This window comes from Xiphophorus maculatus, chromosome 21 (assembly GCF_002775205.1).
Source record: "Xiphophorus maculatus strain JP 163 A chromosome 21, X_maculatus-5.0-male, whole genome shotgun sequence".
Taxonomy (NCBI): domain Eukaryota; kingdom Metazoa; phylum Chordata; class Actinopteri; order Cyprinodontiformes; family Poeciliidae; genus Xiphophorus; species Xiphophorus maculatus.
Window position 1 is genome coordinate 9,868,210 of NC_036463.1, and position 19,181 is coordinate 9,887,390.

The 19,181-nt window shown below is 38.1% G+C and overlaps 1 protein-coding gene across 3 annotated transcripts in view; it reads right to left on the reverse strand.

The window, feature by feature from the left end:
- The window catches only part of nck1 (NCK adaptor protein 1), a 37,870-nt gene that overhangs the window by 10,450 nt on the left and 8,239 nt on the right, over nt 1-19,181 (reverse strand). For 2 of the 3 annotated variants that reach the window (XM_005797817.3, XM_023326564.1), the window contains exons 2-3: nt 9,175-9,223; nt 7,215-7,471 (exon numbers count right to left, since the gene is read on the reverse strand). In XM_005797817.3, the coding sequence (XP_005797874.1) occupies nt 7,215-7,440 (226 nt within the window). In that variant the 5' untranslated portion in view covers nt 7,441-7,471; nt 9,175-9,223. Of the gene's footprint in view, nt 1-3,809; nt 3,935-7,214; nt 7,472-9,174; nt 9,224-19,181 lie in introns of those variants that run through there. The other variant, XM_023326565.1, reaches the window with a different exon arrangement.

Below are 19,181 nucleotides of genomic sequence, written 5' to 3' on the forward strand. Positions count from 1 at the left end.
TTTGTGAGCACATACGGTGTGGGACGTTCAGCTTCCCCTGAAAGCCACAAACCTTGTTGCGGCTCTGCTGCAAGCTGGGAAAACCTTATGAGAGAAATTAAAAACACCGTGCACTGGAAACTTCTCTCGTACAACATCACATGCCTCTTATTTTTTTGTGCGCTTCCTGAGAGAGGGATGTGGGGGAAGGAAATTACACAGAATCAGATGGCTGTAAATCACTGCAAACAATGACAAAGAGCATAACATGCACATGTTGGGTTCCTTCAAAATAAAATAAAATTAAAAAAAAGAAAGAAAGAAAAAAGAAAAAACAGAAGTTTGTTTACAGATGAAACGCAACAACACAAAGAGAAGAAAGTGCCGGGAAGTCTGTCCAGCTACCGGTGACATACAGGAATGAGGTTTTTTTCTTCTGTCCAAACTCTGGCCTGCCTACGCTAGTTGGCTGTCCATTGTCTGCCAGGGCCCTTTCGACCTCCCGGCTTCCCTCCATTCCAGGGCTCTTCCTCTGTGGACGACAACACCCCGCGTCAGCCTGTCTGACAGGCCTTTAACATCCCTTTGCTTTGACACAGACACTTTTTCCAGCCAGTCAGGTTAAAGCAAACCGTCCTGCTACTTCTTCTGTGGCAAGTTGCCGTCACATCCTACTTCACAATTCTAGTGAAGTTGCTTAAAATTACTGTGTAGCAATGTCTGTCATCTGATTGCAGACACTCAGGAGGAGCTTTGCAAGTTCATGACAACAATATGTCTTCGGACATGTAGTGGAAAACAGCAGTCCTCAGCCATATGGTTTACTCAGAGACGTACGCATTAAGTGTAATGACAACATGTTGAGCCAGAAGCTGTGTGAGTCAATCAAAAGGAGAGGGACAGCGCACACATGAGTGAGTCGGCGTATTTGCGGTTGGGGCTGCCTTTTAGAGGCCATGGCTTCAATCAGGTCTGCCAACATGGCTGACGGATACACAGGAAACGTGCAGAGCTCTTTCAAGTTTCAACTTCAAATGCAGGCAGCCATCGATCTCTGTGATGGGGCAGAGTTCAAGGAGAGGTGCTGCGGAGCAAAGCTGCTGTCAGACGCTACAGTGTGTTTGAGGTTGCGATCTGTCAGGTTGTATCAAATCAACCAGTTAGAAAACTACTTTCCGTACTCCACCTGATGGTAATCCATGCTCACCTTCATCATTACAACAGCGCTGGAATCATGAGCGCAAATTAAAGGATGGAGACATAATTTTTAAGTCTGTTTTCATCCCATTATCTTTCAGTTAACCAGAAAGACATGAATAAAGTAGGGCTGATCAATTTCAGCAAAACATCCATTTGCATCTATTATAATGAATCTTGTGACAGTAAATAACCCACATTTCTCCCATCTTCTACAGTCATCAAGATGTCTTTACTAACAGTGTACCTAAGCAACTCAATCACTCAAACCTTTACCCACAGTGTATGGATTGACTTTGGAGAGAAAGTTAATTCAACTTGCCAAACAACATTATTGGCATTATTGTCAATATACATACATGGATTCACTAATAAATGTTTAGGATTCTGTGTTGGTTCTACCCAAACCAGATGATAGTAGTAGATTTTAAGACACTTTAAGGGCTTAGTTCAATTCAGTCGAGTTATTATTTGTAATAGTTCCACTACCTGCAGTAGAAAGATTAAAACATTTTGGATATTAAATAACCATGTAATGTCAGTCAGATGTAAACCACCTGTTTTAATTCCCTTTAGTAGTTTGAAAATGACTCAAAATGAAAGCTATTATTAGCGAGTATTAACAGTCTGTTAGTGTTTTGTTTAGTTGAAAGTCCATGTTTCTAAGATATGCATATCTATGACTAACTTGTCCATCTCCCGCAATGGTGTTCTCAATTTCCCAACAAGCTCTTAACCATACAACATCTTTCTGTGAAGTTACCCAATAGATTCACAGGAAATCTGAACTAACCTTTGAAAATATCTTCATCATCCTTCAGTGTATAGCAAAAATAAAATCCTGTTGAATTGAGACTGCTCTCTTTCTCTCAGAGTAATGTTTACAGTTTGAAGGCTAGAAAAATATTTAACATTCAAAACTGATCTGCGTTTCTCCAATTTGTATTGGAGAAACACAATACAAAGAAACACATTTTAAATAAATCTAGTTGTGGTGTCATTTAAGCAAAAACGATATTAACATTTAAATGCCGTAAGATGTGCTCAGGATTTGAACTAATACTCAAATGAGTTATTATGTTTAAATTCCTGCAATGACTGCAATGTAACTGATTTCATAACACAGGAAACAAGAAAAACAACAGCTTAAGATTCAATGAAACAAATCTACATTTTGGACGATTGTCCTAATAAAAACACGTATTTCAGATGTGATACATGACTATTACATTATAGCCAATCAGAAAGTCAGCAATCTCTAATATGCTTACTGTTCTGGCTTTGTGAAGACCACTACTCACTTCATCTGATGTAAAGAGAAAACAGGAAAAGCAATGCGTGGTGATACAGCTTTACAGCAGAAAAAACATCTTGGGCATGAATGACTTGGACTATTCACACTAATCTTGGCCTAGCTATGATAAGAAGTTTTTTCCTTTCTTTGGTCTCTTAAGTCAGGAAACAGGAGTGAGCAATGTGGAGGAAAATAAGCGGGAATTGAAGAGCGAGCCATCCAACAGACAATCCCAAACGACATGATTCAATTTCCCTCCGACTTCTCACTTCCTCTTTGGCTCGCACTGAGCTAAGAGAGAAATGTGGCTCAAATTAGAGTTTCCGCTTGCTGGGGAGGCTGAGAAACAGGAAAAAGGAGGGAGGGGAGCCAGAAAGAAACAGGAGGGAGAGAGAGAGAAAAAGTAGCAGCTTACAGAGTTTACACAAGCAAAATGCCTGTTAGCTCATCTCTATCTTCTTCACCTCCCGCTAGAGAACAAGCAGAGCAGTCAATGAGATTCCTGCAGACAGAGCCAGGATATATCAAGGTGAGATTACGGCCCTGTTAATTTTTTTTTTTTTAAGTGTCAGTGTGGCTGTAAACCATTGACATTCCTCTGATAACCATGAGAGGTGCATAAGATGGGAACCCAAGTCCCATCAATCATCAAGGACTCCCTTCCTCCTCTTTGCACAATGACTACAGTGTTCTACATGAGAACCCTTCAACTGTAGCTCATGATCGGCGGCAGGGGGACCCTCCCAGAACCAGGGAGCTCGCCCTAAGGGAAACATAAAAGAATACAGCCATCTGCAATGTCGTGAGATACTCCTGAACCGGCTCGAGAGAATGACAGTGTAATCCACTAAGATGTAGCCCACCTCAATGAGGTAAACGTTGGAAGAAAACAATGAAGCAAGATTCTAGCCTGTGTGTGAGTTTTGTGCCTGCGTGAATTCAAAGAAAGAAGGATTGCCGGGGCAATTACAGGCTTGGGCTCAGCAGCAGGCTTTTCAAAAGCATATCCACCCAGTGTCTGCAGCCGCTCACACACACTGGGACAGCCTCTCTTTGTCAGACCAAATGGGTTCACACTAAAATCTGTTGCTGCCCGCTCTGATCCTGACACTTTCATTCGGTTAGCTTGAAACAGACATTCGGACAAAGCAAAAATCTGATACATTAAGTTTAAAAAACAGCAAAAAAAGACCTGCATCTTTTTCCTGAGTTGTTCAAAGAAACCAAACTGCTCAGGGAAGTTCAGAGGGATAAATAAATAAAAATCAGATAAGTGGAAACAAAACAAGTCAAAACAACTTTATGGAGTAACTAAGGGCTAGAAAAGTTTAAAACTCACGAAAGAAATGTTTGAATAGGTTAGCCATGTCCATTTTGGGCTCGCTCGCTGTCTCGTTCGCAGTCCCTGTTCTCTTCCCACTGCAGCTGTGGAGTTATTCCATGTGAACACCCTGAGAGCTGGGCGGACTGTAGAGAAGGGCAGCCCACTTGCAGGCCATGTGATCAGGGGTTAGCCAATGAGGGCACAGGTTAGAGAGGCCTCCAGTTCAGCTCTGGAAGACAGACTGCAAGAGGCCTCAAGAAGTAGGAGAGAATGGGGAGTAGGAAAGGGTGGGGGTGAAGCTTAGACACAGAGCACAAGAGCTCCATGCTACACAAAAAGTCTAGAAGGCGATTTTCTAAACATATATACAGCAGATTTAAATGAAAAGGATTTTGAAAAATAAAATAAAATAAAATAAGAGGAATCTCTGGGGAAGCAGCAGAGTGACTCAGTGAAGTCTCACATGACAACAGCTGTTTGAGAAACACTCATAAGTTTACAACAAACTCAGGGAACAGAAGCCGTTAATCACAGAAACACTCCCAAACAGTAAGAGAGCCGTCTCTAGACACATCATGCCCTCTTAAGCGATGACACAACTTCACACCCAGCAACAAAAAGATCAACTTTTCCTCCCACACAACATATCAGAGTGTGAGCCCGGAGTTGCTCCTCTTACTTGCCAATGTGTGACCCAACCACCCACAGCACAGATTAGGAAAGAGGCATAGTTAATCAGAGATTACACAATGCCTGGTATTTTTTCCTTTTTCTTTCTGTATTACAAAAACTGTAGATCAACAAAGTGGTTTATTATTTAAAGTGGAGAAAAAAGATAGAACCAAAAATCTGAAAATGTGGAGTGCATTTCAGACATCTTTTTAAAGTTTGATACCAATAATCTGAAAAGGTGCAGCAGCAAATCGAGCCTGAAGGGACAACCGTAGGGTAACATGACCATCATTGTTTCCAAATGTTTTGTGCTTGCGTTTACACGGACATGATCTGCATTGCATCTATAGAAAGTTTAATTGTGGAGCCAGTTGTCAAACCTTTTTGATTTTGTCAACATCAACAAAAAGATAAATGAATAAATAAACATTTATGTTTTAACTGTTCTTGCATTGCCTTGTAAATGGGGCCTTAGTCATGCAATCCAAAAGTCTGGGGTTAATAGAATGACAGCAAAGCGAAATTAATGAGAAATTCTGGTGTTGCTGTTGACAGTTTACCAGGGTTTGAGATATTTCGCAAAGAAGAATGGGCAAAACTTTCAGTCTCTAGATGTGCAAAGCAGGTAGAGAAATACCACAACACCCAGACAGTTGTAATTGTGGTGGACAATGGCTCCACAAAACAATTGACTCCGGGATGAACGTACAATCAGACTTATGAACTAATGGGACAATAATGTGCTGCTCCATTAGATACAATCTCAATGAAATACTTTGACGGTTATGGTTGTACGGGGTGAGAAAACTTTTTAGAAAACAAAACAAAAGCCCTTCTAGGATTATGCTGGTGTTTTAACAAGATTGCTGCAACTTAGTTTTTTATTTTGAGTGTATGGTAAGTTAGACATGACTTGTGTTTGTCCAGCCAGGCAGCTGTTCTTAAAAATGTAAAGATCGAATATGGTGACAGCTGGGATGTTGTTAAGAGGCCATGAGCTTTTGTTTATGGCAACATAACCTCCTACACACACACACACACCAACACCGCAGAGGAAAAAAATCATGTCATACAAATCTAGATACCTCTGAGTAACACATGCAGGACAGACTTCGCAGAAAATCTTTGCTCAAGTCATTGAGTTGAATTATTTAAAAACATTTCAATTCCTCTTTCAGCCACACTTTTCAAAAATATTGTCACACTCTACCCAAAACTGCTGTGCACACACGCTGACACAAACACAAGAAAAAACGGGAAGTTGCAGTCCAACAGATAAGTGTTTTGCAAACACTGGTGAATGTGTGATAATTGTGAAATTATGACACATGACAAGGAGCACTCAAAACCACAGTTTTTTTTTTTTCATTTTTAATATTTTCACCATTTGTTCATGTAAAAAACTAATTTGGAACTACAGTATGACCGTTTGCATCGACTGGCAGCTTCTTCGGTACACATCATCTTCATGCCACATCAACAAGTAACGGACTTATAGGCAACTTTGTTGTCGGCTTACAAGTTTAAAAAAAATGGTCTTTTTTTAATAGTCAATTTAAAAAATACAGATAAAGCATCACTGCAGAGTTGGTAGTGTGTAAAGAATCACCAATCAAAATTACATTCTACAATAATACATGAGAAATAATGATATTTTCCAGATCTAATACCAGGACTGACAATGATTCAACATAGATGGCAGAGAAGAAGAACTCAGTTAAGACAAACAATAACTTTCTCATTCATGCTTAGCTTCAGCTTATAAATATTCTCTACTATTAAATCAAACAGCACACTTCTGAGTTTAGTTTTGTAACCTTGTAAAATAAAATGGCTGAGAATTTATGTTTTGTGTCAATAAATGTGCAGGTAAAAATAAAATCCATGCTATACTAATGTTATGCTTGTAAATCAGAATGTAGTTGTAAATAAATTGTCACCTTGTAAACCAAATAGACAATTTCATCTCTGTGGATTCATAAACAAAGATTTGTGTTGGTAAAGAATAACAACATCTACACATGCACAAAGCAGACATTCTCAGTCATTTTTTTTTTTTTTACAAGGTTACAAAACTCAACTCACAACTATGCAGTTTGATTTACAAGTACAAAATATTTATGATTGAAATTTATGCCCATACTGGTCTTACATGGTTTGCAGCAGCTGGCAATAGATACAAATTTATATTTAAAGGAATCAAAACAGTCATGATAGAAAGTCTAGGAACCAAAACTAATTTATACTTGTTACAAAGCCAGAAAGATAAAAAATATCTATAACTCCCTTACCTGAGTAAAAGCTTCAAAGTTGCACTTAAAGTCAGGCAAGACGATCAAAAGTGGAAGTCCAATTCTAGGTGCATGCAAGCAATAACCTGAGAATAACATGTCTGCACTCTGAACAAACACTCTGGTGAATAACGTGCAACAGGTTATATGTCACAGTTGTGGTCAAAACCAATATGAAAGTTGGCCTAGATAATGCTTTTGAAGCAACGCTGTTTCAGTTAATAATTAAAAGAAAATCTACATGTGAGAGAGGAACCCCATCAAGATGCTGAAGATATGTAAATATTTACAAAAGTATTATCTATGCAGCTTAACTGGAATATTATGAACTAGTCGAAAAAATAAATAAGCTTATATGGAATTCAAACCAGCATCCTTTCTCATGATTACTGAGAACCAACCTACTGTAGAAATAAACAAAAGCAAAACCAAAGGAACAAAAAGTAAATTCTCTTACCGAGTGTGTCTTTGAGATTCTTGACAATCGAAGCTTTTCTAGCGCTGTTTTTCCTCTCCACATAGTTGGACGGGACAAAGCCAGTTTTGTTGGTGGCGTTCCGAACCCTCCACCAGGACTTGGAGTCGTCCAGCAGCCAGAGGCGCTCGTTCTTCTTGATGTCCAGCTCCTGGTCCTGCTGGGCCATGTAGTCGAACTTGGCGATGACAATCACCTCTTCAGTCATCTTGACCTAGGGAGACCGATGCCTCACAAAACTGTTTAGAAAAAAAACATAGTCGACATAGTTTCCTTTAAACTTTTAAGTGTTTAGATTCACATCAAAGATAGAGCCCAGATAGGTATAGTCCTGGTAGGAAAACCGAAAAACAGCTATTTCCATAACAACAACAATGTTTTATCGAAGAATGTGTAGGACTACAGATGCTCTATTAGAAATGACAAAACTCAACAGAATAGCAAAGTTTCTCATTTATTTCACCAAAACATTTTCTGCTGATCTTAACAATAGCATCCACAAATATATTACAGTTACAATAGACATGAATGCATTGCATCTATTCAACTACCTAATATTTATTTACATCCAAACAGCTCTTTGCTGTATTGATCTTGCACACACTGACTTTGCAATGTCAGAAATCATTGATACATTATGCAGCCTTATTGCAAACTAAATGAACTCCCTGTACATGTTTTTGGTGTCAGTTGCAGATCCAGCTGGCTGTACAGAAGGACTGCAGAATAACTAAGAAATCCATTAATGTTTGAAAATCCTTGTATGAACTATCAAAACTGCAAAACACTGCTCGGACTAATATTAGCTTTCCAAGAACTTTACATTCATGCTCTCTATGCAAGCAACATTTTTGTGACGGTTGTTGCTTAATGCAGCACAGAAATGTTTTAGAAAGTAAAGAGGTGGTAAAGTTATTAAGATTATGCATGTTTGCAATGAACTGAAAGCACAATGTCATTAACTAATATTTTATTATTACTTTTGGCAAGTCATGTCATTACCACAACATTCATCCATCATATTGCCATGTCATGTAACTCTACCGTGAAGTTGCATTTTGGGTGGCCACTTTAAAAAATAAATCTGTATGTTATGAGTTTGGCTGCCCAAACCTTTATGCAGTGAACATAATGTTGCTGATCAGACAGATCTGGATTTTCCCAACAATCTGTTTGTACCCTTAATGATCTGAATGCTGAAACACAGACTGCTGCAGCTTCCAGTCTATCATATGATCTCTTCTGCTGTGTTCTGATATCCTCAGCTGTTCTCAGAGAGCAACGCTGAGAGTAGTTGAAACACCAGTCACTAAAAATTATGACATTCAAAGGACAGTATTACATTTCTAGGGCAGAAAAAATATTTTTTTCTGAAGTTTTGCATGGAAATGACAAACTGAAACTACAATGTTATATTTTAGGAACCAAGCTAATACAGTAAATTAGCTTTGCCATAAGTATTAAAACATCTGCAGCAGAAATTTCTTTGGAAAGGAAGCTATACACCTTAAAACCTAAACATTGTTAACACTATAGATAACTTTCTTAACCAAGTCAACCCTCTGTTGGAGCTGAGGAGACAAACTTAATGGAAAACTACAGACAGGAAAACATCTCTGTTGCTCTAAACTTTAAGAAAAATTAAGGAAACAGCAGGATCCTGATCATAATAGGTAAATAAGTTGTTGAAAATCCTAATCATCATCATCATGACATGACACTGGTGAGATCTATGTTAATTTTTTTTTGCATGGCACTGTCTTCAGAGAATTGACCTAGAACTAGGTCAAAATCCAGACTTTTCCAAACTGTTTAGGAACAGTGGTTAAACTTCTCTGATCTGTATCCGAGATTTTAAATCTTGATCAAAATATCCATAATTGATAAGTGTTACGACAAACGAAAAGGAGTACATTTGGAGACTGAAGCTGGACAGCCATACCTGTTCTGCATCAAAGCTGAGAACAAGCCGTTCTGATACTTCTGCTGACCTAGAACAAGAACAGAAACGATACAAGGAAGTTACAAATTAACTCCTCAAACTCTTTTGTTTGAAATACATAATTATGTGCTACAGTCTTATACAAGCAGGCTTCAGATGACATAATAACACCCCTTGCAGAAAACCTATGCCAAAAAGGTGTGAGCCAGGGTTATCCAAATATACCACAACAACCGGGCAGAAATTCCAGCACCCATTTCCACAGTTTAGTCTTGTCGAGCAGAATTTCCCTCCACCAATTGTAGTATTGAAATAACAGACAAATTGCTTTGATACTCAGTCTTTAAAGCCAAGAGCTGTCAGAGAGTCTTCAGAATTACACAGGGGACGATTTCCTTTGATGAGCTGACAAAAAGTTGCCTTTCTTTGCCTGCCGTCAACTTACGCCAACAGGATGGTAAAGATTACTGTAATGGTGCAACTGGAATCTCTTTCTGAGCCGTGATGATAAAGAGAATTGTTTTAAATTTAGATCTGGCCTAGATTGGTTCACATATGCAAACCGCAATGCCAGTGTGAGCTAAATTATTAAATACACAGGGCTCTATTATCCACAGTGCTCCTTAGCTTCCCTCAACACATCTAAAATTATGATTGTGAAGGACTGAGAACCACTGTGAAAGTTTGTTCACGTTGAACAATGCGCACATTCACAACAACCAGTCTTATGACCTGAACAGCCACAAGCAGAGATAAGCTATGCTTAGTTTAACATTGCAGATCCTTGGGTCAGCTATGGTGGGGAGCAAGGCCTGACTGAAGTGGCTGCTCTGATGTCACGGGAGTGGATGAAGTTTCACCTCTCCCCCACCCCAACTGACTACAGGGAACAGACACTGACTTTATTGAATGAGAGAGGCTCTTAAATTTATTTGAAGCAGCAGTGCTGTCTAGGTTTCAGCCACAGCTGGCCTTGAGATGGGCGTATAACCTGATCTTTGGGCAAACAAGAGTGCAGGGAGCGAAGCAGACTTTCAGCATGGTTAACCAAGACATGAATAAGATGTCGATCGGATTTAAATCAGCTGGTACCGACAGAAAATAAATAATAAACAATCAGGGGGAGATGGGTTACTTAATGTACCAAAGAGCAATTGGGTGTACACTGTGGTTAAATCTTAAGGCATGTTATTGCCTGCTTCTTTTCCATTAATTGCATTAGTGAACACTGCGAGAAATGCAAGGGAGCGGCACACAAAAACAAAGAGCTGATTTACTTTCCTAGAGTGCCTCATTCACTCAGACAAAAGGCAACAATCTCTCCACTCCCTGGGCTGGACGAAGTAGCTGTGTGTGCGCTCCATCTGCCTTCACAATAACCCTCCGTTACTTTAATATCTCCACTTCATGCTTTTTTTTTTTTAAACCATATAATGCTAGAACCATCAGTACTCCGTTTCTTGCCTATCTCACATTTCAGGTTGAATCTTGCATCTATTCTTTAATCATTCATCTAAAAGGCCGAGTGTAAAAGTTCATGTTAATTCTTCAGTGACTTTTAGAGTAGATCAGAAACGGTGGGTGACAGATGCTCTGAGATAATCACACAGCTGCAGACTGAGCAGAGACCAGTCGCCACGCAGAAGCACTAAACACCAGGTCAGACAGGTCAAACTGCTCATATGGTGGCACTACGGATATTCATTTACACTGATCCCAACCAGCAGCATATGTATCTTCTCATTCAGAGTGTGGTAGCACTGAATTGGTGCTTAATTCCCTTTGTTCTCTAGATTTAACTAAAGACTTTCTCTGTGAGACGCGCCATAAAATTGGTTTGTGATCGGAGGTGGCCAATTTTCAGCAGAAAAAAAATCGTTCTCATTGCTGAATGAATGAAACCTAGGCACTACCAGTACATGTAAATGATAAAACTCATCGGTGTAGAAGTTTTTATGTATTTCTATTAGTAAGATGTTTTAACAAAGTAAAGGATAAAAGATTGAAGAAGTACTGTACTTCAAAGGAAACCATTTTCCCCAACACGTCACAACACGTCAAGACATGTCTGCCGTGCATTTAGGCTGCTACTTTAAGAGACAGCAAGATGTTAGCAGATAGCAGAGACTGAATGTGTGATATCAAAGTTGCTCTATTTTAACCTTTGAATTTTAACTTTGGCCGTCAACTTGGGATAACTCCTGGTATGAAAGTATGCCAAGTTATCATTCCATAACCAGTAAGAGTTTCACTCAAATGACTGATGAGATGCCAGAGAAACTGTTGGAGTGACAGGATTTTTCTCCAGCTCTATAGAGTATTAAGAAAGCACCGCAGTCTTTCTCCCAGCGGTTGCTGCACACTGCTGGCCAACTGGCTGATAGAAGTCGCCAATACTTTTTCCACCTGACTTACAAAACTAGACAAATCAAGTCTTCAAAAATAGAATTATTCATGATATGGAAACTAAAGGAATTTCGCCCACATCTCAAATTATTTTAACATTGTTTCAAGCAACATTTGCTAAGCAGATAACTACAGGCTGGATACTGTGGCAGAAAAACTGACCAACTTTCAAGGTAAAATCAGCTTGTAATACTCCCAGATTTCCTTTATAAACAGAGCTGTTACCTTGAAGAAATACTTTCTGTACACAGTTTTGTCTCTGTGCATGCCTGGGTTATTCAGGTTCCTCCCACTAGCCAAAAACATGCCAGTAAAATGACCTCTCTACATTGCTCTGACCTATCCAGCAATTGCAGGAGTTAGCTTACTCTTTAGTAACTTTGTTAGCCATCATTTTCAATTCTGTCCTTCAAAACAAATTTTTTTTTATTTATATATTTTTTTCCATTAGAGGATAATTCGGTTCTTAATTTGTGACATGCAAAAAATGTTGTAATGATTCTATTGCAAAAGAGCTACTATCTGTCTTCTTCAGAGGTTTCTTCTGTACCGCTGTAACACAGACAGCTACTGGAGATCCTTCCTGCTCACAGCCAATAGCATCTACAACTCTTTGAAAACACTCAGTACCGGTTACAACATTAAAATTTCCTGTAGGATTAATAAACAACTTTGGAATTAAACTATTTGATGATGTGTTGAAGTAAGAAGGATTACAGAGGGGGGAAAAAAACTGGGTCAAAAAATAACATATCTGACGTTTTTTGCATTTGTATTCAAATTAAATTGGGAGCTGAAATGTAAGCAACAACTTCAGCAAGCCTTTTGTCTTCTTGGTGCTAACCATTAAAATTGAACAACAGTTCTCTGGGGTAAAATGTAACCAAAGGTCATCTCTGGTCATCTGATAGGAAAAAATTAAAGATCAGAGCAGTTCGGTTTTAATTTAAATCATTATGCAGGGCATTAAATTGGGCATGGGATGAGCTCTCAATGTGTTGCTTAAGACTTTATATTCATGAACTATTCTAGAAACAAAAACAAATGTAAAAATATTTTTTTTGTTACATTAGTAACAAAAAACATTTGTTACATTAGTTTTAGTTTTTTTTCCCCTTTACACATGTAGACCAGAATAGAATGTATGGGTAACCATTTTCTATATTTTGACTATAAGGGGTTAAATGTCCAGTCAGTGAATGACATAGAACATAATTACAGATCAATTGAGCCTGTCTCTACAATGCAAATGGACACAGTTTTGTAAACTTTGAGGAAACAAACCATGTTTTATCTGGGGAATGAGCCAAACCAAGGATTAATAAGTGATCCTCTCATGTTCACCCTTCAAGCACTACTGATAAAAGTATTATAAAATATTGTATTTATAATACAAAGTATTATACTTTCTATTTATAATACTAATAAACAAAGTATTTATTGGTACCAAATAAATACTGGTCCCTGTGTTTTAGCCACATCTTTGTGAAGATGTTATCATAAAAAAATATTTACAATGAAATCTAGAAAGTATATTTGACTTTAAAAACCACAAATACTTTTTGTCAGTGGTGAAAAAGCAGATGCAGGGTGCAACCTTGTGAATTCTCTTCTTATGGTGAAACACCAGTGACATAAATTCACCACATCCTGTACGCTACAGCTGCTGCGAAAACCTCTGCTGTGTGTCTCGGGAGATGGAGGAGAAAGGAACCCCCGACAACAGATCCAGTCAAAGAGCACACCTAGTGGTCAGTTTCAGCCACAATCCTGTTGGTACACATAGAAGAATTGTCAAACTGGCTTTAGACAGTTTTAGGAAAAGTCCATTTGCATCAGATATTTAAAGTTTAGTAGCCAGGCAGGGGAGAATGAATATGTGTCCTAGTTTTCCTCACACTGGGAGCAAACTGCTGCTGCTCAGGAGGATTGCTGCGGCACTGACACAGCAACGGCATGAGCTCACAGAAGCAGACAGGGTAACCTAATCCCTGTGACAGCCCGCTAAAAATCACAGAGCTCTGCTGCCTTCAGGAATGTGCTCTATGTGTTCACTGCTAACTCAGCCCCCTCTGGCGCTGCAGCTCTTCCTCTAGCACGCAAAAAAAGTTGCATTTTAGCCACAGGGACCAGCCTGTTTCACAAAGCGACAGGCAGAGGACAGCAATGGACCAATAAACACAAGCTTGGGTTCGCTTTTTTTTTTTCCACCCTGAAGTGCATCAGCGAAAGCTCATGAGACTGAAGCTCATCCCGGCTGTCCTGGGTTCTCTCAAAACAAAACAGCGGCACCGCAGCAAAGGGTCATGGGAGACTTGGCAGGCCAGCTGTGAGACAGGAAGTGTGGACACAAGAGTGACCGGATGATGGGAAAGTGATGCTATCTGACAGAGCGTGGACTTGACCCCTGGGCTGAGAGTAGTAAAGATAGCTTATCTTTGAATCAATGTGCGTAATATAACTTGTTAAGGAGATGAAAGTGTTAACTTAAACACCAGTGATACTGAGAGAAGGAATTCCTCATTGGAAAACTGTCCTGATTTGGGATCACACTGAAATTTAATAAGACGGAACTGATAGCCTTACCGCCGTGATTGTTTGAAAGAAGTCGGTTATTCACCCCAGGGGATCCCCCTTAGCAGTAGGAAATATCCTAAAATAGATTGTGGCTTGTGTCCTTTGGGAATAGACAGATCTGCTCTCACAGCAATAACCAACAGCAAAAGTTTTTAGTTTTCTGTCGGAACCACTTCACATCAAAGGGCCCATTCTTTTCTCCAAACAGAACTGTGTATAATGTCATAGATAAGCCACTGTTTGGAGACTGTTGCCTGGCAATTCCCCCCAAAAAACTGTTCAGGCTGGAAGCACTGGAGTACTAACACAATAATTAAGACAGAAACTGGGTTTGTTGGAATTAAGAAAACCACATTTTAAAAACTGCAGCTTGCTGAGCAACATCTAATTAGAGAAAACTTACTGCTAACATCTAGAATGCCTGGCTTAAAGCCTTAAATTTTAGCAACTCAGAAAGCAATTCAGACTGTAGAAACATTATTGATGGACACCCAGTAGAGTTAAATGGCTGATAAACCACCCTGGCAGGCCAAACATAATGAGCTAATGCAAAAAGCCTTTTCAATGTTTTTTTAAAGGACTTTGGATTGAGCCAAACATCTCTAGTTTAAAATCTAAATACGTAGATATACTCAGACTTGATTTGAACCTATTTTGACAATAAATTGAGATTTGCTTTTTATGACTATTATTTTTTGCATTAGAGACACCTAAGATGAGCTCTGACTTACTTAGAAGTTACTTAGTTACACTGACAAATTGTCTAAATGTTCAATCAATGTTGTAACTTGCAAGCTGAATGCATCACTACTATTGATGCCCAAAACAAGAATGCAGAAAATCTTGATTCCTGACTAAAATGAACTCCCGGTTTCTGTTGTTATATTTTATGTCACAAAGTTATATATTTAACGCAGCTAATTTATTAATAATAATAATAATAATAATAATAATAGAGAGCACAACTTATATTTACATGAATAGAATCCAAATCTAGGCAGGTCACATCATTTACTTGGCTAACAAATCTGATTTTTATCAAAATGTTTTTAATCCTTTACGGTTAAAGAGAAACTTCATTGGGTGGCTCACAGTCAGTCTGTGTCATGTGAGCGATTGGTTTCCAACCCTGTGTTGGAGAAACACCTTAGGATTGGTCAGCAAAAATTGAAGTGAAGACAAATTTCAAGCACGTGTATGGTATTGATTTTGTTCATTATGTAATTTTGATAAAAATGCACAAAAAAAGACATTTATATCCACGGTTTTTAATCATTTATATCCACGGTTTTTAAAAATATTTTAACATTTTTTTAAATACTCCAAGAAGTTCAAACTCTGAATTAGATCCAGAGCAGACATAATTCAAGGACTTCCTTTTAACCAAGATGCTGTATTTGAAATAGCTAATAGAATGTAAATAACAGATACATCTCTAAAGGTGCAGAGATTGTAGCTGGAAGGAAGTTGAAAGATCTATTTCTTTATTTTAATTTTAATTTTTACCCCTCCAGGGGGTCTTTTGTGGGCTCTAGTGTCCCTTATATGAAAGTAGGCTGACAGGAAGGGGGAAAGACATGCGGCAAACGTCGCTGGGTCCGGGAGTCGAACCCGCGATGGCCGCGTCGAGGACTCAGGGCCTCCAAACATGGGTCGTGCTATCCCCTACGGCACCCCCGAAAGATCTATTTCAAATATGTTTTATGTAATATGCATTAGTGTTCAGAAGATGCTCACAGTCAACCTCTAAACATATTTTAATGTAAGCCCTTCGTTATTAGAAAATACATGTTGCTTAATGTCAGGAATAACCGATCATGAGACACTGGAGAAAGATTAGGTCACACAACCACTTCATAGTGCTTTCACTTCTCCGTTTCACTTTATGCTTCATTCCGGCTTCAAATTCCCCAGTCTGGTTGTTACGGTCTGGCCAACAGAGACACCGTCACAGGTGAAGTAACATTTCTTTTTAAATGGAAAACTGACAAAAGAGATGATCAGGTGATGCAATGATGGTTTATCTGAAGGTAACCCAGGAAGGTTTTAAGTGGTTTACTCTTTCTGTATAAGGAATTGCAATTCCATTAGTTAAACTAAAAATTAAAAAAATGCATGAGTTTTAACTTGAATCTAAAACTCATGAATGCTATTGAAACTTGCTATTAATTCATGAACTAAGAAGTGATTGCTCTGCCATACTTTAGTTGCTATACTTTTTTAATGATGGTTTTCCATGTAAATAGGTTGATGGTTTCATTGATGTTTAAGCTATGACAATTGCAGTTTATAGGCTTGATTATGAGGCATTATATTTTAATTACAGATTTAACTATAAATAGATGCAGCAAATCACTACCTAGAAATCTAATCATCCAGTTTTCTTGTGAAAACAAAAGATGAGTCCTATTTAATTCTTTACAAGTCAACACCAAATTTCCAACATGTCTGGTGGGAGCTAAATCCTGATCAAAGCATTCAACATACAGATGCACACTTCTGATCAGAGCCATCAGATTAAACAGAGAGCAAAACCAGGATAAAGCTGATGTGATATCCAAAGTACAAAAGTAGAGCTATAAATAAAGCCAATTTTTTCCCCCAAAGATAAATGAAGCACTCTAAATGACCTCTTATAAAGGTTAAAGTGGATCACATTGTAAGAAAATATTCACTATTTTAGGAGTAGAAATCAGCTAAGCAGAGTGAGAAAAAAAAGTGACAATATCATTCAAAGGGTCTCTTCTTGTGGGTGCACACACTGAAAAAAAAATACTTAGATGAACCAAATCGGTGATCTATATCAGCACTACACAGCCAGAACAAAGCCAGCTTATCATTTACTCATGCTGTTTCTAAGCAGCCTTTTACTTTTCAAGATAAACTATAGTAGCACAGCAGAACAGTTTCCAAGAACCCTAAATATGAGCCAGACTTTCACATAGTCACACAGAAAACACAGAAAAAATAGAAACTTACAGATGGCTCCAACAATTCTGTTGCCAAAATGAATCACTGGAAGAGGTCATCTGTATGGAAAACTGATCTAAACAACAGATTTTCCCTGAAGATGCTCTCTAAAGTCAAAACAATCTATTATTTAACTGTATTGTTACTAAACTAGCTTAAATGCCTTTCAGACTAGAATATTAACACTATAGACCTCTGCCAAAGAAATCTCAGCTCTGCACAAATCAGCATCAACCAGATCTTTGATAGGAGATGGGGAAGAAAGAAAACATTTTCCTCAGAAGGACTTTGAACATTTGTGCATGACTTGGACGGCCTACACAGACTCCAAACAGCAGTGAAGATTGTTCTTAAAAATGGGCTCCTTTACACTATTCAAGAAAAATTGAATTCCTGTTTTTGAACTAGTTTACATACAGCAAGAAATACTTAACATTTAAAATGATTTATCCAGAACCAAAAAATATTTATTGTGGAAGAGATGATTTATGTAATTTACGTCAGCAATTTTGCTCAGCAGTCTTGCAGTATGGCATTTTCACTTCCCACATAAAGAAAAACAAAAGATTAGAAACTAGAACTAAGCACATAATAATTTTTTTTTTTCATAAAGAAGTGATTTTGAACATGGTGTTTTATAAGCAAATACAAATGAACCTCAGGCACTATCTTAAAAACATATATCCTTTTTCACACACTTAGAAATGGATTTATATTAAGATTGCTAAATAACAGAACAAGAGTCAATGATCCTGTCTGTCTATATTCATTTTGTAGCTAGTTGCTAAACCTGAACAACCAGATATCAAGGAGGTGAACTTTCCCAAAAGTAACTATTGATTTTTAAAAAAAAAAGTAAAGAAATAAAATTTCTGATGTCAACTCTGGCTTTTCTTAGCGAAAGACATTGCTAAATAATCAACAACTACTGCAGTTAGCATAACTAACATCAGATTATCTGTGTATTTTTCAGATAATAATTAATCCACACAAAATTACCATCACTTCACTAAAGGGGATTTAATTTTGATTGCTGAATTTTGCAATGCTGTTAATGTTTTCAGCATCACAGAAACCAGAAGGCCTTATAAATGGCACAGTGTCAACTTAGTTTAGTTTTCTCCCCAGTTATTTGCACTAAATCAATCCAGCATTTCCCTCTTCAACTGTTTGCATGAAACACTTAACAAATCCCCACCTTGTTTTTTCTCCTTCTAAACACTAAAATATCTCCATAGATGGCCATGCTGAGTAAGTAGACGGTCCACTGGCATGTACAAAGTTTAAGTAATCTGTGCAATCCCAAAAACATAGACACTTCACATATGTCTGTCTCTCCCTCTGAACTACATGCCTACAAGCTTATACCTCCAATGTAAAAACAGCATAAATACAAACAACAACTCATCAAAACGGTCTCTGGATTGGTGGTCTCAACCCAAGAGCCGACCCAAGAATGATGCCAACGTTGGTATCATTATTGGATCAAATCAGTCCAAAAAATAAACAGCATTTAGGTTGGACAATTATGCACAGTATATTCTTGTTTTACTGGGATCGCCTTCATGTACAACTGAATTTGTCACAAAAGCAAACTACAGAAATTTGAAGTTATAAAGTGGATTCACTTTTTTATAGCAAAGAATTTATAAAGAAAACCAAGCAATCAAAATAACGACTTCAGGGCCTGAATGATTCTACCCACAAGACGCTGTGTGTACAACAGTGCACTGTGTAACTGTGCTGTAAACTTCACACAGCACTCGTGTGTTAGTGACACTACGGAGTCGCCTAAAAAATCTCTTTTAATCTGAAAGTAAACTTGCATTTCTAATAAGAAAATCACGACAGAAGTGCCTTCTTGTTTTTGTCATGGATACAGAACTAGAGTTAATATAACATTGTGGTTAGATAAGTGCATACATCCTCATTTTCATTCTGCCAAAACCACTGAAAGAAAACCCCTAACCCTAATGAACTAAGACAGAAACAAAAAGCTGAAACTGCATACTTCTTTTACCCGAAAGAGGAAGTCTCATCACTGACTCCAAGTG